The sequence below is a fragment of the Drosophila virilis genome, chromosome 4, assembly GCF_030788295.1.
Source record: "Drosophila virilis strain 15010-1051.87 chromosome 4, Dvir_AGI_RSII-ME, whole genome shotgun sequence".
NCBI classification, from domain to species: domain Eukaryota; kingdom Metazoa; phylum Arthropoda; class Insecta; order Diptera; family Drosophilidae; genus Drosophila; species Drosophila virilis.
In genome coordinates, this window is record NC_091546.1 from 15,001,530 (window position 1) to 15,025,318 (window position 23,789).

General features: G+C 37.4%; 2 protein-coding genes and 1 long non-coding RNA gene across 6 annotated transcripts in view; 1 reads left to right on the forward strand and 2 right to left on the reverse strand.

Annotated features, from left to right (window-relative positions):
* Positions 1 to 314: 314 nt before the first annotated feature.
* On the reverse strand, positions 315 to 1,435 carry LOC6628056 (histone H1-I). The gene has a single exon (XM_002051762.4). The coding sequence runs from the start codon at positions 1,329 to 1,331 to the stop codon at positions 582 to 584; it is 750 nt and encodes a 249-aa protein (XP_002051798.1). The 5' UTR covers positions 1,332 to 1,435; the 3' UTR covers positions 315 to 581.
* A 2,543-nt stretch (positions 1,436 to 3,978) lies between these two features.
* E23 (Early gene at 23) overlaps positions 3,979 to 23,789 on the forward strand; it is a 42,363-nt gene continuing 22,552 nt past the window's right edge. For 2 of the 4 annotated variants that reach the window (XM_002051760.4, XM_070209444.1), the window contains exons 1-2: positions 3,979 to 4,524; positions 6,102 to 7,430. In XM_002051760.4, the coding sequence (XP_002051796.3) occupies positions 6,352 to 7,430 (1,079 nt within the window). In that variant the 5' untranslated portion in view covers positions 3,979 to 4,524; positions 6,102 to 6,351. Of the gene's footprint in view, positions 4,525 to 4,872; positions 5,085 to 6,101; positions 7,431 to 23,789 lie in introns of those variants that run through there. The other 2 variants (XM_070209445.1, XM_070209446.1) reach the window with 2 other exon arrangements.
* Positions 14,200 to 15,479, reverse strand: LOC116651738 (uncharacterized). Its single transcript, XR_004304770.2, has 3 exons — positions 15,311 to 15,479; positions 14,439 to 15,228; positions 14,200 to 14,362 (listed from the first exon to the last, which is right to left on the reverse strand). It is a non-coding gene; the product is annotated as an uncharacterized lncRNA (long non-coding RNA).

Genomic DNA, 23,789 nt, shown 5'->3' on the forward strand with positions numbered 1-23,789 from the left:
ATAACTGTGCTAGAGAGTATGCTATGATAATTGTATAGCTCACGGTCGACTTCTCAATTGTTATCGATAACTTTGCTAGAAAGTATGCTACGATAATTAGATAGGACAGTATCGATAACTGTGCTAGATGACAGTGGACATTGATACTCAATTGTTATCGATAATTCATTTGATTAACTGTACTAGAGAGTATGTTATGATAATTGGGCAGGTCTCAGTCGACTCCTCGCTAATTGTTATCGATAACTTTTGCTAGCCTATTAATGTCAAACCGTCGTCGAAAGCCGTTCAATTGACGAAAATAAAATCGATAGTTCGGGCAACTTTTTATTTAATTTAATAATCATCTGTGGTTACTGACATTTTTTTCTTTGTTGTTTAAGCCAAAATGAAAACTTTTCGAAACGCTTGTTCAGATGTTAACCAATAAGGTCCGCTGTTTGAATGTAACTGCAATGGACTCTATTGATTGGCAAATGGAAGCGCTTCAAAAGGCTAAACGAACTTGAGTAAACGGTTTTGCGCGCAACACTTGCAATTTGTAGACTGAAATCGATATAGATCGATATAACTATCGCCTATCAGAGGCGATAATGCACTGCATTGTCAGCTGGCGGCGGGATCTTGCGCTCCTTGCTGGCCGACTTGATGGACAGCTTGGACATGTGCACTCTCAGGCGCGCCTTCGGCCGCACAGCCTCCGAGTTCTTGGCGCGACGCTGTACCTTCGGCTCGTTGGGATTGGCTTTGGCCTTCTCGCGCTTAACGGCCGGCTTGTTGGCCAAACGATTTGTGTTGCGCGGCGAGAGAGCCAATCGCGGACGCTGATTAATCGATTCGCTGCCAGGCGGTGTCTTGTTGACCTTCGGTTTGTTACGCATGCCGGTTCTCTTTTTTGTCGAATTATCCCGACTGCGTGTTGTGTGGTCCGCGACCGACTTTTCCGGCACCGGCAGCGGCTCCGCTGGAGCATTCTTGAGCCGCTTCCGGCTGAAGCCGCTCATCTTCTCCACCAGCTGATTGAGCGTCTCCTTTTTGGCGTGCGACGGCGGCAGAATGTTCGATTTTTTCTTAGTTAAATGCGCGGAGGTCACCACACTGGCGGACATCTTAACCCCGGACTGCATGGGATCCACCGAGAACCTGGTGCGACTGATGCGTGCTCGTGGCTTCTTCGGCTCAATGCTGCTGTCCACGCTTGGCTTTGTCTGCACATCCTGTGTGGGACGCCTGTTCTGCAAGAGATCCCTTTGCTGTTGGCATTCTTCTTTGCGCTGCTGTCGATGGCGCTTCATCAGCATATCATATATGGATACGACAGGTTCCTCCATTTCTCGTCTGGTTTCTCTCTTTCAAATGTAATAAAATAATGGAAATAATGTAAAAAGTTCAAGCGTTTGCTGTTTGTATGAAATGAGAGTCAAGTGAATGTGTTTTGCTGCCTCTCGCAAAGCCCCGACAAAAGCCAAACTAGCAACAAAAGCAAAGGTATAAGTTTTAACTATGAAATCAGTTTTAAAAGATGCCAAAGATGATCATCTATACATTATTAGCTTTATTTACACAATATGGTATATATAAGAAATTATTTATGATCTACTGAATATTCTCTATATAGTCTACAATATATTTTATATATTTCCTGGCTTTTAGACTAGTCTAATATCTTCTAATTCATATTTTTATTCATATATACATTTATTTTATTACATTTATTTTTTATTAGCATATTTATATATATCTAATTTATATATATATATATTTAACTTGTTTTTCAAATCTATAACAATTAGTGCAAAATATCTTTATTTTGGTTTCCGGTTAACTTTTCGTTTCCGGCAAAAATTGCAGCATACTTTTAGGCGACCGCAAAAAAAGCCATACTTTAGACATGTGCTTAAAAATCTAAACGCAAGGAAATGTTAACAAATTTGCGGAAAATATCGCAGATTATCTTTATTTCATATCAAAATGAACTTTGACTTCAGTTTCTAGCGTTAGTTTCATTTTCGTCCCAAGTCCATGAGCTCAATTTCGAGCCAAGATACGGTTTAAGTTCAAGGTCCCGCACACAATCTGCACAAAACTCTTTGTGTCAATTAACGGCAGCAACTGCGGTCAAAGAAAGTGCCCCCCGTCTCTGAGTCAGGGCTTTGCTACGTGTGCGCGTTCCGTGCCAGGCTGCCTGATAAGAGTTCGTTAAACGGCGAAATAATAATAACAACAAAATAAGTGCGCAGATGGTGAGAAAAAAGACATTTCGCAAGCAAGCAGAAAAACATGGACGAAATTTTTGGACAAATTTTTAGCAAGACAATTTGCAAGATATTGAAAATCCAATAAAGTGCGCAAATAAATAACAAAAATGGGCTGTACGTGTGTGTGTGTGTGTGTGTGTGCAGAGCAACGAACGCACAAAAAAAAAAAGAAAGAAAAGAAAGCAAAAACAAAATGTTATCAGCGCAGCCAAAAAAAAAAAAAAAAAAAGCTGAACGACAAATACAAATACACGCACACGCACACTCACACAAGCAAAACCAGCCAAAAGCTGCGTGCGTTGAAATTTCAAGGTTAAGAGCAAGTGCGTGTGGTTTCGCTGAGTGTGTGTGCGTGTGCGTCAGTGCGTGTGCGCATGTATTGGTAGCTTGTTGGCAGCGTCGCGCATTTGCACAGTACGCATAAAAGAGAACAACAAATAGCAACAACAGCAACAACAACAACAGCAAGAAGCAGCACAAAATGCTCGCACACACAATTAGAACGAGAAGGGTGGACAAATATGTGCGTATGGCAAATGTTTATGGCACATGCCATAAAATTAATAGCGCACTTCTTTCGCCTAATTTATCAAACTAAAAATCATCATGATTATCGCAGATCTGTTATAGGCCTCTGGCTTTATCTAGTGGCCACATGCTCGCCATTTATTTTTTTTTTTTTTTTTTTACATTATTTTTATGGGCTTTCACGCACTGAAAGCTTCAAAACAGCTGACACATTTTATAGGCGTCTAGTGTACTTTGTTGTCTTCAGCTCAGGCCTCTTCCTGGTATAACGGTGCACGCACTCACATTGCGTATACGTTGCGCTCTCTGCTGCTGTTGCTATTGTTGTTGTTGTTGCTCTGTTGTCAAGTTTAATGACTGATAAGCTTTAACAGCCGCAGTGCGAACAAAGCTTAACACACGCACAAATATTTCTGGCCTAATGAGCAACATGTTTTGTCTTTATTTAATTTTTTTTTTTTTTTTTTTTTGTAGCAGAACGTATTTGGTTAAATACGTGTATATTTTATTATAATTCTCTAACAACTACTGGAATTTGGCAGCGCCTGCCGGAAATGTTATAGTTAAAATCAAAACGTAACCAAACTTGAAACATGTCAAGCAACATACATACATACATAACTAATTTAAATATTAAACACTAAAATAATAAATTAAAAGCTTTGTCTTTCCAGCCCCATGTACATGTATGTACATAACATTCTGCTAACATAGACAAACGCTCGCCTTAGCGTGGTCAACATTTTGACGCTCAGTGTAATCTTAAGCAAATCTCTATCACCAAGTCAACTTTTTGTTCCAGCCGCTAGACAGTTAATTTTTTTGTTTTTTATTTTTCTTCGTTAAGCCTCATAAAAGCTTTTGTTGCTTTTATCGGTTAAGAGTTAACGAGCTCCACGGTTCACTATCAATGACTGATTACAGAGCGCGCCTAACAGTCGTCACATTACATTGTATGCGGTTAAGCGACGAGCCTTGCTCTTAAGCCGCTTGTAAGCTTACAGCAAAGAGAGAGAGCATAAAATCCACACGCACGTGCAGTGGCTAAAGGCGCCGCAGCGCTGTCTGTGGGGAGACAGAGAGAATGCGCTGTTAAAATTGTCATTCATGCTCGGGCGCGCGCTCTCCCAGACGCCGACTGCGTCGCTTAGCAGCAGCAGCAGCCACCGCAGTCGAAACGGCGTTTAACGGTGATCAGTACGAGATCGAAATCGGCCGCCGTTGGTTGTACGTAATGCGCGTCGCGTTGCTCGTTGTCGTTGTCGTCGTCGTCGTCGTCGTTGCCGTTGCCGTTCAGCTTTCAATTCAGTTAGTCGATCGCCGTCGCAGTAGCAACAACAACATGCACTAAACAAAAAGAAATAAAAAAAAAAAAGAAGAATTTTTTTTACATCTTTTCGTTACGTTTCGTTTCGTTTTCGTTTTCTCATGTTCTGTGTTCCAGTGCCGTGTGGGGCTAAGTGAGTGTTTTCTGCTCAAAATGTTTCAAAATCAAACAAATGCACCAATATAAATAAAGAGAGAAAAAAAATTGAGAAAAAAGTCCTCTCGCAACGTGCTTGTTGTGTGTGCGCGCGCGTGTGTGTGTGTGTGTGCGTGAAGCGCAGCTGATTTTTAAATACGAAATTTTTAATAACGCTCTACCTGCTGCCCGTGCTCCCGCAACCCCACAGCTCGACCTGCTGCAGTTCTACAACGAACGAGATTTAGCGTCAATTTGCCGTTTCGCTGCTTTTGGGTGCGTGTTTTTTTTTTCTTCTCTTTGCTCTGCTCGCTTGTTGTTTTTGCTATGTTTACATTTTATTCTATACACACATGCATACACACACACACACGCACACGCACGCACACAGCTTCACGAAATGTAAACTGACATTTTGCTCTGGCGCTTTGTTTCGCGCGGGCTTATTGACAAATTGTAACTGAAGTAAGGCCCGAGACGCCGCCTGCAGCTCGCCCTCTCTTGCAGCGCTCTCTTTCGCACTCTTTGCTAGACGCGGCTTAGACAGCAAAATAACATAAAAAAAAAAAACAAAAATTGCATTTCATTTCGTTTTTTTTTTTTATTTGGCCGTGCTGCGTATTTCGACAGAAGTTTTTGTCTGATTATTGCGAGTGCTAAAAATAAATACAGCAACAATTGTGAACAAAGAACACAAAATTCTATAGACATTTGTTTTGGTTATTTTTTACACTCCAATAAAAAGAGTCGTTTCTTATTTTTGTATTATTTTGTTGGGCGAGTCTCAAGTGCGAAACATTGTTTGCGGAAATTAACTAACAAATTCCACAGCAAAAGTAAATGCAGTAAAAAACAGTTCCTCATTAATTTGAAATACATTTATTTAATCATAAAACAAGTTAATAAAGTTAATAAAATGTTTGCAAGTTACATTTTAAATATAAATATATATTCATATATTTTTATGTACACGGAAAAAAATTTTATATAATTCTTATTAAAGCCAAAAATCAATAAACCCAAAATTAATGAAATGTTAAGTGAATTATTTTGTTTGAAAAGTTTTTTTTATATGAATATAAATATAAAAAAATAAAAATAAAAAAAAAATGGCTGTGCACAGTTCTTTGCCAGAAATAATGTATGATTTAAATAGAAACAATAATAATTCAAAACCAACGCAATTTCTTAAATTTTTAAAATTGCATATAAAAATCGTGATCTTTTTTTTTTTTTGCAAATTTTCGGAAAGTTTTAACATTCGAAATCCCTTTTCTAAGACTTTTGCAATTTGAAAAGTGTTTGTGTTTGAAAGTGAAAAATAAATAAACATAAAAATAATAAATAAATATTTTAAGCATAGTTATAGTTTTCTATAATAAGTAAATATTATTATATTATTTTAAGATACTAACTGGAATAATTATGGATTGACTTTGAAAGTATAATAAAAATATTAAAAATATATTTCACTTTAAAATTTAACAATTGCCAATAAACAATTAAAATATCTTTACCGTCCTTATACATTTTAATACATTAAATATATTAAGAAAAAAGAAGATTACGACTTAACTTTATGTATAATTCGGGGAAAGAAATGTATAAAAGAATTCTCAGAATATTTAAGAGACAGCGAAATCTTAAAGAACAAAAAGTTAACTAATCTATATTGTCTTTCCCACACTCATATTATTTATTTTATTTTTATATTTTTACTTATATTTATTCGTATTTATATTTATTTAATGTATTATGCATGCGTATCCAGGTATATATTTTATTTATTTAATACAACTGCCTTGTAACTTTTCTTAATCAATTTTTATTATCTCTCAACTCGTTTCTTACAGCACGCAAATTATGAAATGTGCGTAAAATTCCCCCCCAAAATAATTCGATAAAAGATAAATAATTCCCGCAAAAAAAAAAAATATGTTGCTTGTGTAAATCGTGTTTATTTTGTTTTTCTTCATTTAAAGCAACGTTTTACATTAATTAAATACACAAAACGCGGGAAAGAAGCAGAAATATAAACCATAAAAAAAAAACAAAAGCAAAAGCAAAACTAAATAACAACAACAACATCACAAAAAGGTGATAATGATTATTTCCAAGGATCTTTTCATATTTGGCGAACAAATTTTTGCAACAATTATACCAGAAGGTGGAGTCGCTCTCGCCACGCAGCAGCAGCAGCAGCAACAGCAACAGCAGCAGCAACAGCAGCCGGCAATTATAAATACAACAACAGCAACAGCATCGGCAGCAGCAACAACAACAACAGCAGCCGAACAAGTTGTTGAGGAGTCATTAAAATCGGCAGCAGCAGCGGCAGCAACATTGCCCATTGCTGCGACAGCAACAACAGCAGCAGCACAAAAGCAACAACAACAACAACAACAACAACAACTGCCAGCAGCAGTTAATACTAAAACGTCATCAGCAGCAGCAGCAGCAGCAGCAACAACGCCGTGTTTGCTGTCGACTAAACCGGAAACAGTTGCAGTTGTTGCCGCCAGCCTCAACAACAACAACAACAACATCAGCAACATCAGCAACAACAACAACAGCCTGCTGCGCAGCATTGTCGGCAACAAAACAAAAATTCAAAAAATTCCACAAGCAGCTGAAGAATTGAAAGCCAAGCAGAAGCCAAAGGCGCAGGCTCCGATTCAGATACCGACGCAGGCGCTGGCCAAGTGTGAAGTGTTGGCCCAGACGCATTACGAAAAAATGCCAATGAATTTGTTGGCCCAAAACGCTGCCGCCAACGCGGACTCGGACAGCGAAACGGCAACGGGCGGCGGTGGCGGCGGCGGCGGCGGCGGGGACGGGGGTTGCTGTCACATGGAGGAACAGGTACCGTTGGTTGCCAGTCGACGTAATCTGGCCAAAATAGTCGCCGATTGTCGCCTGCAAATCGATGTGCAGCCAATTGCAACAGCAGCAGCAGCAGCAACAGCAACAACAGCAGCAACTGTTGCAGCTGCACCGACAGCAGCAGCAGCAGCAGCAACTGGCACAATTTGCAGCGACTCATCATCCGGCAGCTCGTCCAGCTCAAACTCCTCCACGATATCCACAGATTTTACGCACAACTCACAAACGATATTGCCGAGCGCGGAAAATCTGTCTGCATCGAAACTGGCCAAAACTTGCATTTTAGCTGATGCCCAAAGGTGAGTACATCTGCTTTTTGACCCAATTTTTTGTGCAACCAACACAGACATCTATAGTGATAGACAGGGGGGGAGAGGAAGTGGCGAGGGGAAGCGGGGCGGGTAGAGGAGGGGAGACAGAGAGAGATCGGGCTTTTGCTCCCTCCAGTTAGAACCCAAAGTCCAGTTTCAGGCAGCTCTCTAAAAAGGAAAAAATACACCAAAAAATAAACAGGCCAAAAACTGAAGTGTGCGTATAATTTCACCTACAAAATTTGGGACGCACACACACACACACACACACACAACACAACACACACACACACCTCAGCCACAGCTTAAGAATAACAGCAAAGCTGCATGCAAAAAATCAAAATAAAAAAAAAGTTGTATAAACATATAAAAAGAGAAACAAGTCGGCATGGTTAAGCCTGATCAACTGTGCGCCACCCTGTAAAAATAAAAACCTACAAAATGTTGATTTGCACTTAAATACTTCAATTCTAATGCAATCTTTAAATTTTTATTTATTTTTTACTGGTCGACAAGACGAGTGTGTCAGCCTTATATATAGGAAATTAAATATTAAATTATTAAAGAATACAAATATTTTTAATAACGTGACCGACACACGTTGGAGGTTAATTTAGACCAAGTTTACAGAAACTAGCATCTAGTATATGCTCTCTCTTCCCTTTTGGTTTACTGAGTATAAAAAGTGAAGCTAAGAACTCTGCGTAAGGAGCAGGTTTCTGAATTAAACTGCAGCGGCTGCATTTTGTCGCCGCTGGGGGGATTATATCTGTACATATATACATATATATTAAGGTATATACTTATGGCAGTGAGTGTGTGTCTGGTGTTTTATACCACTGCCGCCAGCTGCATCATAAAGGCCACAAAAAAATAAAAAACAGGCCACAAGCTGCAAGCTGAGAAGTGGCCGCCAACAACCAATTCCATATTTGATTACAAGCTCTTCTAGGAAAGGGAATTTTGTGAAGTGCTTAAACAAGTGTTAAATAAAACGCATAAGTACACAAAAACAGGCATGAATACATATCATTTTTAATTCTTCTTTGTGTTGTGTTCGTAAACGATGTAGACATCATAGTTTATGCATTCTTACTATCTCTCTGTCATACTCGCTTTCTCTCGCTCTCTATCTTTCCATGTGTCTCTTTCTGTCTATCTCTCTCTTCATGTCTCCCTCTCTATCCAGCTTTCTTTGTCTCTTTGTCTCTCCTCTTTCTGTTAATAGCAAACGATTTCTTTATTTCGTCATTCGTAAATGTTTTACTGGCTGCTCTGTTAGGACATGTTTTGTCGCAGCTCTGAATAGAAATTTGATCTACTTCAAGATCATGAGATTTTCTTGAATTAAGCTTCACTTGCTGCAGCTGCTTTGAAGTATATTCAAATATCTCAATTGTATGCTGTGTTCGCAAACGTTTTACTGGCTGCTTTAAGCTGCTGTGCAACTAATTGAGATTCTAATTAAGATCTCTTTTTATTTCAATAAATTCTTTGCTTTCTATACTTTTATTGGCTTAACTTAAACAGAGTTGCTTTCTTTTAATTTGATTCATGCAACAATTCAAAGCCATAACTCGATCATGATTCTTGCACTGTGTTAGTTGAAGCCCTGGTTAAACATTTCAAGAATTTCTTGATTCTTGGATTCGTGGCTGCCTCCCTTTGCCGCATGCCCCAAAAGCCAGCACTCATGCAGCACAGTGTAACTGCTCCAGATAGCTGGCAACAGCTTGTTGCAGTTTTTGGTGCCAATCTGAAGTTATTTTACTTTTTGGAGCCAGCTGCTAAACGAGCATCAGATACATTCTTCCACTTTGCTCTCTCCCTCTCTCTCTTTCTCTCTCTCGCTGCCTCTCTCTCTTTCCCAACTACCAAAAAAACTGGGTCAACCAATTTTCTGGCAAAATTGCGACAACAGATGCACGAGATTAAAACAGAAAAAGAAACTGGCAAAAGCGAAAAAATAAAAGACACAACAAATTCAACTTCAAATAAAATGCATTCATTCAGCTGGCAGCAGAACAGTGCGCTACAAAAGTGCATGTACTCAAGTGCACTTTAAATCGCATAATAATTGAAAATATTTATGTTAAATGCACATAATGAAGTTGCACTCAGCACACACACACACTCATACACACACAACACATTGTTGTGCACATTGTAATTGAATTTAATTTAATTCCTGCAACTAAATTGCAGCCAATCCGCAGCGCAGCCAAAGCGAAGCCACTTCTTGTAGGCTTAAATTAAAAATAAAAATATATACAAAAAAAATGACGATATATACTACAAGTAAGAGTGCTTAAGTAGGCAGTGCTCGACTTGGAGATACTCAGTGCACAGCGACAGGCCGTTGTTAAAAGTATTTTAACTTTGTTCTACACTTCTTCCGCCCTTTGTGCTTCTTCCTTCATTTGCTTTGTCTTCGTTAAGATCGGTATTCGTTGTCCGATTGTCCACTTGAAATCTGAAAATATATATTCTAGATTGAGTCGCCTTATGTTCAAGCACATATATACATCTCATGAATATAGGGCGACCCTTAAGCCTCTGCAAAAAAGAGCTCCTTGAAAATTGCACTTTGACGGCAACTTGTGACCAAGCACATATATATGTATAAATCTTATGCAGCATTCAAAACTAAAAGTCCTTTAAAATTGCACTTTTACTTCTTCACTGTCTCCACTGTCAATCTACCCTTTGCTCATTTGCCAAAGGTTTGGGTTATACAAAACTAAAACTCGCATAATTGAACTGTGCGACTGCAATTCAAATTAACCAAAATATGCACTTGAATCCACTCACTTGCCATTCGTTAGCTAGTCTGTGTGTGTGTGTGTGTAAATGTGGTAATAGATGTCAGTCAGTCGCTCCGAGGGGCAGTTAGATTGTCAGTCAGCTGCCTCGCGGCTGCCAAGTGACAACGAATTAAAGAAGTAATTTTAGCTGCAATTGCAACAGCTCCAAAAAAAAAAAAAAAAATTAAAATAAAAATAAAACAAACTAGCAATGATTACACTGAGCGAAAAAGAGGGGATGTTAACCATAACCAAATCCCAGACAAGAGCTGCAAATAAAACAAATTGGTGAAGGTCTTGGTTTTATAAACTTAATTTAACTAATTCTAGCCTTTATCGCTCATAAAATATATAAATTAAAACAAATATTCATTTATATCCTATATAGATAAATACTTTTGCATGGAAAACAATAAAAATAAAAAAAGTGAGACTTTAAGTTCATGCACTTCTCTTAAAGCTTAAAGCTTTAAAAATACAGTTTCATGCACTTAAAGCGTATAGCTCTGCTTGTCTATACAATTTCACGAACTTGAAGCTTAAAGATGGATATGCTTACGCAATTTCATGCACTTAAAGCTTAAAGCTCGACTTGTGTTTACAAATGTATAAAGTTAAAGCTCTACCAGTCTATACAATTTCATACCATTAAAGCTTAAAGTCTACATTGGTATATGTACTTAAAGTTTTACTTATATACACAAATTAATGCACTTAAAGCTTACAATTTGAAGCACTTAACGCTTAAAGCTTTAATATTCTATACAACTCGCGTTTCTCTCTTACCTTTATGACTTCTCATATTTGGACCTGCTTCAAGTATTTTAATTTAAGCGTATACAGACTCTTTTGCTCAAAGTGTGTTTTGTAATGTAGACCCGATTGGGCCAATAGTTTTTATAAATTGTATAATTATGCAATCTATGATTCCAACAATTGAGCTTTATGCATATGTCATATAATTGATTTTATATAGCCTGGTTTTACTCTATATCATAAATTGAAACAACCCAAACTAGATCTTTGAAATTTGTGGCATGTTTTTTAAGATTGATAAGTTTTATTGTCTCAATCAATCAAATGAATAATAAAAACCAGTTCTTTTATTGCTTTCGTGCTGGTTTCTTGAACTAGTTCATTCTACTTTCAAAACTCATTTTTCTTTGCTTTGACTGTTTATTTTTAAGCATTAAAGCGAAAACTGATAAAAACTTAAAATTGTTCGAGTGCTTTTGCATAGATGAGAACATTTTAAATTAAAGTTAGAATATTCTATAAAAATGTGTGTAAAACTTTTGTTGATGAAAAAATTAAACTTTTTACACAGGCAAGGGATAGCTTTAAGCTAAAGCAGGATTGGATAAGGCCTGTAAAGCTGTTGTATGACAATTTTGTGGTGCGATTCGCTTAAAGCATATTTATAAAAATTCATCCTTCTGGTTGGTAAATGATTCTCTAAGTTTAATAATTTCTTCGTCGATTGACCTTAAACTCGAATATCAGAGAACACAAACATTGGGAAAAACTTAACTCTTTTGCTTGTTTTATATTTTATCGATTGTATTGTATTGATACAAGTCTTTCATGTTCATGGAGAATTTGGCAGCGTGGAAATAATTCTGTATATGTAATAATATAGAATATTCTCGCCAAATCATGCTTCTATCATCTGGCAGCATATTTAGATATGTACAATCATTTTCATAGTTGCAGCTGCAGTTGCATTCCATTTGCATGGCTAAGCCGAACAGCTTGTGCATCAAATCAAATTTCAAGGAAACACACACATACTTCCAATGTTTATACAACTTTTTTCTTTTTCTTTTTTTTTTATTTATTTAAAGCGAATACCGAAAGCCAAAAATTGTATTTGTATTTGTGTTATTTTTTTTTTTTGTTGATGGCGATGCGATTTGTGCGTGTGCCTCGATTTCATTTCCATTTCCATACAATCCGCTGGAATCGATTCGGAATTCGAGCGGTTAATGTGCGATTAAAGTTTGTTGAACCCGGCAAATGAGAAGAATATGTGTAGATGATGAAGAAGAAGCACACGCAGAAGCAGAGGCTGTGGCAGAGGCAGAGGCAGAGGCAGACAAACGCATTCTTGGCACACAAACAAAGCGCAAAGCACAAACATTCCCATTTTGTGTTGCCTGTGCGGCATTTTATTTATTTATTTTTGTTTCATATTGAAGCACTATCGGCACATTGCCACGCCCACACACACACACACACACACACACAGCCGCCCACGCCCACAGACGCCCCCACAGAACGTCAGCATCTGGGTGCGAGCAGAAACTAAATGAATCGCAACTGAGATGAAGTCCAAGTCGCTATCGGATCGAATAGGATCGACTCCCTCTACCTCCCTGCCCACCCTGCAATGGAGGGGCAATGCCTAACTAGGCTAATGGCTCACAGTCGATGCGAATGCTCGATCGTATGAGTGTGCGAATGTGTGTGTGTTGTGTGTGTGTTGAGCCTGAAAGCTCCAGAGGGAATTGAAATAGGACAAAATAGTCATAAAAAACCAAATTGCAATTTGTGTGCAAATAGGCAAATATTTTATGTTTACAATAATTGTTTCTCGAGGTCAATTCCAATCGAACCCTTTTATCATACCTTTTTTTTCTCTTGATATATTCCCCATTTCCATTGTTAATATCAGTTTTGAAAAAGGGGTTTTCTTTCAAAAAAATCACGTGGAAAAAGTCACCGATCCAGAAGAATTCACTCTTCGGATATGAATTTCTGAAAACAAAAGAAAACTTTGAGGCTGGATAGCATTTGGTTTTCTAGTCAGCTTTTCTTGCCAAGGTTATTCTCATATAATTAATTTTTCAAATTGATTCTTCTGGGCTGATGTGGTTCAAGTTGGACTTCTTATGGCTTAGAAAAATGCATAAAATTCTACTATCCAAATATATTGGCAAGCTTCCTGCATTTTTACAATTTTGCTTATACTTTATAAACAAGTGGAAACTATTAAGGATAAAATAATTGTCAAAAAAAACAGACGGACATTAACACATAGAAAATGTTACGTTTGCGAGCTTTAAGTTTTACAAACGCTTTAAGAGCCGCTTTAAAATAATAAGCTTAAAATAAAACTGAAGTTATTTTTTTATGCATTGTTGTTAATAAACATTAATATCCGAAGTTCTTAGATTCATTTAAAAAATAACTTTCGCCGCTTTTCTGAAGCTTAAAGCGGAGCTTTAAATAAGGTTTTAATTAAAATCAAGAGCTCGATTTACACATTTTATTACATAAACTACTTTCTCAGTTATTAACGGCCTTAGCCTCACTGAAGCTTTAAGTTTTATTAAAATACATTATTAACACTTTAATCTACTTAAACTTGCCTATGTAAAGTTGTTAGCTCCTTTTAATAAATAGCTTTTGCCGTTTTGTTATTTGTAGATTACATTTGCAGATACTATTTTCAGTTTTTTTTTTTCTACAAAGTTCTCTTTTGTAATTTGAAGCCAAGAATTTGCTCAACCATTTTTGCAACCCTTTTTTTTCGCTGCTGCCAATTGATGCGCTGCCAGAAACCGGTTAATAAACTTGTATGTGGGTCAAGTTTTGTCTTGATAACACACGCACACACGCACACTCTCTAACAATAAAAGCAACAGGCGTGTCAAATGCAACAACAACAACAACAAACAGATAAACAAAACATTGAGTGGGGCAATTTGAAATGGCGCATTTTGAATTCAGCAGAGTTTGAGTTGGGTTGGGCTCCGCTTCGCTTTTTGTTTCAGCTTGTATTGCTAAGATCTTTATTAGATACACGCATAGAGCTTCAAACAGCCTGAGGAGTTGGGCAAATTGAATCACAGCTAGTTCTAGGTATCCTACTACCTAGCACAAAAGTTGGCCAGGTAAAAGCTAAACGAAATTCGATTTCTTAGAAATGCCCAAAAACAACAACTGAAATAAAAACAAGTCCTGTGCAGCTGCTCAAGCTATGCCAGCTGTGATGATCTATTGTTGTGTACACTTTTTATTAGAATAGAATAGAATTAGAAAAAAAATTGCTCTTCAGCAGAGCTTTAATCGCCATGCGACATGCTCAGAACCATACCATTCAAATGTTCAAAGCTGAAAATAATAGTAAAATGGAAATATATTCTATGACAGCTGCTGCCTTTGGATGTGTATGTTCGTCTCGGCTTACCCAAATATTTGCTTCATTTCGATATCAGTTTGAGCGTATTTTGAAAATAATAATTTTTATCGAGCACCTTGATGCATTGATTGCAAATGGTTTTCGGATACAGATCGGTGGGTGTTATTTGGAGGCCGAATGCCTTCATCTTCTCGACGAGTCGCAAACGCTTCCCATAGCCCATATATATGTGCATCATCGATGTCTCCCATTGGTGGCACATGCGGCAGCGGCATCGAGCGAAAGGCGCATATTCAAGGCTGCCCATTTTCGCTCTATGAAGTGCTCGGAGTGTATCTCTTTCGATCCTTACCTCTTTCTCTTTTCGTTTTTATTTAGCCTTTGAGTTTGTACGTTGACATTTGACATCATAAACAAAGTTAATACATAGCCTTTTAATATCTAACTTATTTAAGAAAACAGTATGACACTTTGTACGCTTCTCTCTTCAATTGTGGCTTAGATTCGCGGTGTAATTCGCTTTTATCTTTACTCCTTTTCTCATTTTAATTATGTTTGTTTTCTTCTTCACTTCTTCCTTTAACAATTCCCCTTCTCTCGTATCCATCCCTTCTACATTACATTGCTGTGATTTGTATTTTCATGAGCTTTCTATTTCTATTCATATCTTAAGTTTTTTTCATTTGAGTTTGCAGCGTTTCCTTTATTTTGTTCCGGTTCGCTTCTTACTCTCTTCTCGCTCTACTTCCTCCTCTTATATTTTTGGTTTTTTTTTTGCTCATTTGCTTCCGCTTCGCTTCCTTCTCAGATTTATTCTCTTTACACTTTTTTACTTCTGCTGCATTCATACGTTTTAATTTGTTTTACTTTACATCTTTATTGTCTTCTTCCTCCTTTTAACTTCTTTTCTATTCACTTACCTTCTCTTTCAGTTTTATCCTTTTGTACTTATCCATTGCTGTTAGCTAAAGCCTTGTGTTTATTTTATATCGCTTCTCGCTGCGATGGCTTGTACTTATCCTATTTTGGTTCTCGCTTTATTGATCATTTTTTCAAACTTTATTTTTCTTGCTTCGCTTCTCATCAAACCCATTTCCCTTGACTTAGCTTTGCTTAGTTTATCATATTTTTGTTTTTCATATCACTTTTAACTTCTCTTATTGCTTCTCTCTCTCTCTCTCTCTCTCTCTTTCTGCTTTTGACGTATTACTTGAACTGTATTCAAAACTTTAGAGCATTTTAACAATGTGTTCACAGTTTTTGTTCAATATTGTTTACCCATTTAAACTGTTCATAAAGAAGGCGCTTGCATAGTTTTAAAATGAATTAAGTTTCTTCTTTTATTATTTATTATTTCCCGAGTTGAATGCACTTTTCGCCTGCCATATTCGCCCCTGTCTCAACTGATCTCTGTCTCGCTCCATCTGCCTGTCTCTCTCTCGCTCTCTCTGTTTCTCTCTGTCTCCCTCTCTCGCAGTGTGGGCGCCCAGATGTCAACGTCGAGGTCTGGGCCAGCGGCTGCGCCGGCGTTCTTTGGGGCAGGCGCATTTGCATGCGCGCTAGAAAAGGCGGCACAACGAATTGCTCTTCATTCGCAAGCAGCAAGAGAGTGGGGAGGGGGTAGGGGGCTGGCATAGAAATTGCAATTTATTATAATTTAATCTAGAATAGAAAATTAAATAGACGACTCGTCTGGCAGCTGGCGGCAGCTGCTGCTGCTGCTGTTGCATACATTGTTGCAAGTTATCGCGGGTTTTATCTACCGTTAGGCTGCGCCAGTGTCAATAACACAGCGCGTGTGGGCAGCGTGTGTGTGCATGTGTGTGTCTGTGTGTGCGACACACACGTGCGTGTGCGTGCGCGGGGGCGTTGATGACAACGGGCAACCGGGCTGCAATGGAGGCCAACGGCAAAGACTCGTCAACTGTCACTGTCACAGTCACAGTCGCAGTCACAGTCACAGTCGCAGTTGACGCCTGTGATTGAATGTTGCATGTTTATTGTTATGTGCTTGTTGTTGTTGTTGCTGCTGCTTAGCAAAACGAATAAAAATTAATTCAAAAATAATTTATTGTCATTGTCATTGTTGCTTTTGTTGCTGTTTCTGCTGCTGTTGTTGTTGTTGTTGCAAGCTATATTAGTTTAAATTGCGGTTGCAGCGGCAGCAGCTGTCAGCTTTTATTGTTGTTGCCGACATAGTTGACGCTGTTTTTGTTGTTGCTGCTGCCTTTGTTGAGTGCATTCACTTCTATTGCATTTGTGTGACCTTTACAAGTTCATGCCAAATGTACGTTCTTGAACTTTGCCAAACATCATCATCATCATTTTTTATAACATCATTATGACGAGCGTCATCTATCAACGGTGCGCGTTAGTTCTGCATTTTACGAGAACAAACCAAAATAGCACTAAAATAAATCACAAAATTTAAATATAAATAAACACCTGGCGTATACTTAATGTGCAAACGCATTTTTTGATAGAAATTGCGCATACGCCCCACTGGCTGTGGGTTGCAATTGAGTTGTAAATATATTTTACAGAAAACCAAAAATAAATTTGCTCAAAATGAAATAAAATATAAAGACAATATAAAACAAAAAAGTGATTTACAAAATTAATAAATAGACACGTAAATGGAAAGAGACATAAAATTGTAGTGGGAATAACAATTAAAATTGAATAACAATTAATATATATTATCTAAAAAAAAAGTAAGCGTTGGAAATATGGGATATAGAAAGGCATGTTTATTGAGGGATATTTATGAAAATGAAAGCCATTTTTCTTATAGATAATATTTTGACTTTATTATTTTCGACGAGTCTTAGGTGCATTTATCTGAGATAGTGTAAAAGAGTTGATTAATTGATTTAATTCAGCTAATTTTATATCGATGCAAAGAAATCGTAAACATATTGCGCACCTAAAGCTTTATTTAACTAGTAAACAGAAGCTAAGGTAATCTATTTGGTGAAAATAGTCGTTGATATATATATAAAACTGGATCTAGCTAATTGCAATTGGCTAAGCATTATAAATGTACCGTTATGCGTTACACAGAGCACATGACAAAGTAAAATTTTATTTATACGCGAATGGTTTTTTTTTGTTTTTTTTTTTTGCAAATGACTCATAAAAAGCGTCTAGCCAGGGGGCAAGGAGGGAGCAGCGGTTGGTAGGCGAATAGCTGCAACAAGTTGCATAAGAGGGGCGCACATAAAATATGCATCTACAAAAAAAAAAAAAAAAAAACAACAAAACCTTTTGAAACTGGAATCCGAAACGGGGACTCATTAAATCATAAAAATTGCAAAGCCAACTATAAAATGCCCAATGAATTTTTAGGAAGCCACAAGAAACGACCCGAAACATTTAAGCAAATTGCTTTGGTTTAGTTTGTTGGCTGGGCATGTGTGTGTGTGTGTGTGTGTGTGTGTGTCTGTGTGTGTGTGCAATGACATTAAGCCAAAATAAATAAATAAAACAAAATGCGGCAGACTTTCAGATCTTGAGGCGCCGCCGCATCAAATCAACAATTTTATGAGTTGCACTTTTTTCTCTTAAGTTGAACCAAATGGATTCGTTTGTATACATGCACAAAAGGCACAAACACACTCAAACTCTCACACATGGGCGCATGAACACTCCGAGCTATTACATTAAGATCAACAAGAACGACAACAACAAACAAAGGAATCTAAAAACCATCCGAAAAAAAGGCGGCTAATAACCTTAAGTTGCTTTTGCCAAGAGTCAAATAGTCCGACTTGTTCGTGTTGAGAGCGGAAAAATTGTGTATGTGTATAAACTGCGAGAAATTTGAGTGTGTTTAATTGAATGAAATGAATATTAAATATATAGAATAGCATGAAATTTGAGTTGGTTTGAACTTATTGTACATTAAATTTTACTAAAATATTTATATAAATTAAATTTCGAATATAATTTTAGTATAGTTTTCTGTTATGTTTAACATTCGGCTCACTTGAATTTCTTTCAGTGTAATCGCGTGTGTAACATTAACTGCTTCAAGCCATGGACGTGTGTGTAGCCAAATGATGGGGGAAAAGGCAACTCAAGTGTGTGCATGTGTGTATGTGTGCATGTGTGTGTGTGCCACTGCTGCTGTTAGCCGGCTGTTGTTGCTGTTGCCATGGCTATTCCCTGTTGTTGTCGCTGCCGCTGCCTCAGCTGCTGTGGCCCCGTCTCTCCTCTCTCTCCTCTCTCTCTCTCTCTCTCTCTCTCTCTTGCGGGTTTTTCGAGAAACCTATAGACCTACATTTTAAACAAATTGCGTTTTTTCTTTTCCTTTTAGTTGTTGTTGTTGTTGTTGTTGTTGTTATTGTGTCTGTTGTTTGTGATGTGATCAACAAATTTTTTTTTTCGTTTTGTTTTTCTTTTGCTGTTAGCTGTTGTTTTCATTATTTGACTGCGTTGGGTTTTCTTCCAAGAAGCCGCGACTGCAATAGGCGCTGCCGCTGCTTGCGATGTTGTTGTTGATGATGATGATGATGATGATGATGATGATAATAATGAGCGTAAGACGAGTCAGTCAGTCAGTCAGTGTGTCTTGTATAAAGCTGCTCTTGCTGCCGCTGCTGCGCTGCGCTGCTTCTCTTCCCACTCCCTTGCCGCTCGTTTGGCAGCTTCTAATCGCACTTTGTTGCTTCAGCACCATCATCAGCTTTAAGTTTTATTGTTATTGTTGTATATGTATGTTGTTGCCTTTTGACGACTGCGTCATCAGCGCACAGCAGCGCGTAGATCGCTGCGCTCTGCTTTTGCGCACTCCCTCTCTCGCTTTATCTCTCTTTGGCTGGCTTTTATGCGTCTGTGTCTCTGGCTTGCGGCAGTGGGTCTTCACTTTCGCCAATTCTGAGCTCCACTTGCCAGGTTCAATGGCCGCTGCGCTGCCAGCCGGCGTCGCTCTGCCGCCGTCGAGCGCCATTCGCACGTTTTCGACGCCTTGTTTCGTCTTTGCGTTTTTCGCACAAAACGTCATTTGCTCATTTCATCATTTGTTCATTTCATTTGTTTATTTGTTTGCCTGCAAAGCGTTCGCTATGCGCTCCGCTTTGCCTTGCACATTTCTTGTTGTTGTTGTTGTTGTTGTTAATATTGCTCAATTCCTAGGCAGCGGCTACTGTGCCTGCCTTGTTTCTGCCCTGCCTTCCACCTGGTAGCAATTTTATTGGCACATTGTCGCCGACGCATATGCAAAATAATATCCCAAAGTCTCCGAAGTTTCTACGCCCAGTTTTGCCTTTCCTTATTAAAAAAAAAAAAAAAAACAAATGTGTGAGTCATTTGTGTTAACTTATTTTATTTCTTATTCAAATGTAAAGGGACAGTGGAGGATCACAAATTGTTAGTAAATCTTAGACAATCTACATTTCTTTATAACTTATATAACTATGGAGTATACTTCTGCTATATACAGAGAGAGAGAGAGAGAGAGAAAGAGAGAGAGAGAAAGAGAGTGAGCTTATGTGTTTAAAATAATGTGACCATGGAGCACAATAACATAATATTAACAAAATAATATTATAGAGGGGAAATTGATTGCATTCAAAGAGTGGACAACAATCTTAATAAAATGACAATAGACATTTTTTAATGCAAATAATGTGACAATGGAGGTTATAAAATGTATGTAAATACAGCGGAAATGTGAACATGAAGGACAATATAAAATACTTGTACTCCGACTTGTTTTGACTGACTGACTGATCTTCTGACTGATCGATTGAGTGATCGACTGATTTATCGATTGACTGATTGACTGAATGACTGACTGACCCAATGACTGATCGACTGGTGATCAACGCACAGTTCGAACCGTAAGAGCTGAAATTTTCACTGACGTTACGGGTTTCGGGAAATTTCACTCGCATATGTGGAAAAATCTCGAAAAAGCTTTGTATGAAACTAATTTGTATACCATCGGATCGGCCTCAAATCTTTGTTGAAATTTATTGGATAAGCTTTTCGTGTTATCAGCTGCTCTTGAATATAATATAGCGGGTCAAAGGTCTTATGCATGCAGGTTTGATTCTAAATATAGTTAATATTTCCGATGAATTTTACACTTGTTTTCAAATAAAAATGAATTTTAAGATAGTACGTGTGGAAACTGGGTGGAAAAGTTGTAAGGTCGGGGAACGTCCTCCAGACAATGTATATCAAACGTAAGTGAAGAACTATGAAGAGAACAACTTTAACAAATTCTAGCAGAAATAAGAGCGCATTAAATATTTTTAATATCTTAATACAAAAACAATTGCACAACTTGCCATCAACTTTAAGCGAAACTCAATATGAGTAAAAAAAACATTTAAGTTTCAGCTAGTTAAACGCCAAACCCAGACAAATTTATAGCCAAACAGTTCAATGAACCCCGTTTTCAACTTTCATAATTTGAGCTCAAAAACTTAATAAACACTTTCAGCTCTCTGGCAAACGATTAAATAAACTTGTTAAATGTTCCCACGTGCAAATTATAAAACTATGTTATAATCGGCAGAGTGTACTGCGTAAACTGGAACTGCCGTTGCCAGAGACCCTCAATTAGTCTGCTAGAAATAAAAACAAATGAAATAAAAACTAAAAATGCGACGTGATATAATAACACGAATTATGCTCATATTTGGAACGTCATGAAAACGCCCACAGAACAAGCGCTTCCTAAAGTCTTTATTTAAGTAGTTTAATGGCAAGTTGTGTTCAATTGGCTAATTGGCTAGTGATTGGCAGGCTCCTAAAACCAAAAGAAGAAAATATAAGTAGAGGGTGTGCACGACTAGCTGATGCTCTTTCATGGGGGAGTTTGTTGTAAAATGTAAGATAATTAATTGTTTTAGTGAATGTAGCCCTTAGAAACGAAGCGCTTTGCACAAAACACAGCATTTCGATATCGATATTTATCGATTGCTGGCAAATGCGGCAAGTTATCGATTATCGAAAGCTCGATAAACTCATGTGCCGGCCCTAAGAGTAAGATCGATTCGATGCTGATCAAGAATATATATTTACTTTACGAAGATGCTTCCTTCTGCCCGTTACATACATTTTCACAAAATCCCTATACCCTTTTTATGCACTTTCCATAAATTCTGGCTATAAATTATTGGTTTTTCACGAGAGAAAATACTTCAAACTTTCGATGAAAAATTTAAACAGTTTTCGGTCTAAGTTTGGCTAGCTTTGTTTTTGTTTGCAACAAGAATGAAAAACTTTCTGCAAGATAAATTGAAAATTTTAAACCAAAAGCATGTTGGAGCCAGATTCATATTTCATAGATTTCAAGCTGACTTAAGAAAAATCTGTGAATGAAATAAGAATAAGAAAAATTAAAACTAAAAGCAGAAAATTGCTTTCAGCTGGAAAAAGGGAAAAGTCTGGGAAGGTTGAAGATTTAAGAATAATTATTAATACTCTTTCCAGAGAAAGATTAAAATAAATGAAATATACAAAATTAAAGACTGAATAATTATTCGCAATTAAAACTATATTCAGCATTTTCAGTCCAAAATGTTAACAAACTATTTTGACGAATTATTTAAACTTTAAACTTGTTTTGTTGAGAATAAAGTTTGCTGCTAGAAGGCCTTGTAAAGTCATTTTTACAGGGTATCTTAACTCAAAGTTAACTTATGTCTTGGCGTTATATGAAAGCCTACCAATAGGGTATTTTAGCTTAAACTAAACCTGTGCCTAGGCTTTGTATGCAGACCTCTCAACTGGGTATCCCAACTTAAAAAGCTCTGTCATAAAGAAAGTCTTTCTTAATACAGTTTTATATTAAAATTGCCAATTTGGAGCACATGAAATATAAATGCTAAAATATATATATTAAATTAATTACTGTAAACATATTTCTGGCATGTCCTTCACTTGCCAAACAACTGAATGGAGGCTTGTAGATCTAGCACAGTCAATGCACACTTAATGCTTAAAAAAGAAGATACACAAATATGCAGATACTAGATACACAGATACATTTGGCTGTGACAAGGCCGCGTGCTTTGTGCTTGTCTGCAAAGTTTTCACAAAAATAGACAAATCTCTGACTAATTTGAAGCGCATACAAAGTTGCATTTTAGCCAGAAATAAGTCTTGGGCTGTCTTCCTACTCTCTGCCTGTCTCGCTCTCTCACTCTGTCGTTCCCTCTCTCTTTCGCTCTGTCTCTATGTGGGCTTTTCCCCACCTTTCGCCTGCTGCATTGTTTATGACACTTTGCTGCCTTATTTTTCCGCAGTCAAAGACATTTTTGTGGCGCTGACGCGTCGCCGACTTTTTCCTCCAAGTTTCACTGAGTTTTCTTTTCGTCAGCATTTCCCAGCTTGTTATTAATGTTGCCTTGTTGTTGCCTCGGTGTGGGTCGCATCTGTTTACACAGACTGATTAACACGTCTCGTTGTTGTTGCAGCACACGCTCTGTTATCAACCCAACTGACTGAGCGACTGTCACCTGACAGTGGGTGAAAATGCCAATGAATTTCATTTTAATTGCGACTTCTTCTTTCCCCTACCTACTGATAAGCCAGGTCCCGAACTGTGCACAGCATTCAATCATATGTCAAGTGTCTCTCAACTTGGTACAAGCACATCTAATGCAATTAGCGGTTCCTTCTAAAGCCTTCTCTGACAGCTCTTAAATGCATATAGCTTGTGATCTTTAAGATCAAATAAATTCTCTCTAGTCATAGCAACTATGCTTATGTTACTTATCTTTAGCTTTGCACTTACCTTAATACCAAATTTATACCATGTGTGAAATCCTTTCTTAGGCTCTTTTTATCCAAAATGTTTATTGATACCATTTAAAAAGTGTTCTTCAATCTTTCTTTATTTTCAAACACTTTCGAATCTCTAACGCAGGTGAGCAACTTACGCAGACTGATTTAATCCTATGTCAGGAATATAATGTATATTATAGTAGGAATATATAGGAAATAAATGTATATATATATGTATAAAAAATTAATTTTAAAATTCATTCCACCTATATTCAACTCTTTTGAAAGAAATATTTCAAATAATTGAAGCTTTCTAGTTCCTAAAAAAGGCTGAGCTTTGAACGAACATTTTAAATATGCAAAAAGTGGTTATATATGGAACTAGTTTTTGTTGGAATGTGAGCTTTAGATGATAATAGAACTGGTTCAGCTGAACTGAACCACTTCTGGTTTATTCTTCGCAACAGGTTTCCTTTATGGATATGCTGTAGAAAACCTATTTAGGACTCTGATTCTTTTTGTTCACACAAGTGACTTCTGATTCTGTAAATTTGTATCTCAAGTCTTTTTGGATGCGCTAAATTTTTGTTATTTTGTCATAAATTACTTGTTTTCTTGCCTTTTGCTGGCTGTTTACTTCCGCTCAGCTGAAATGCA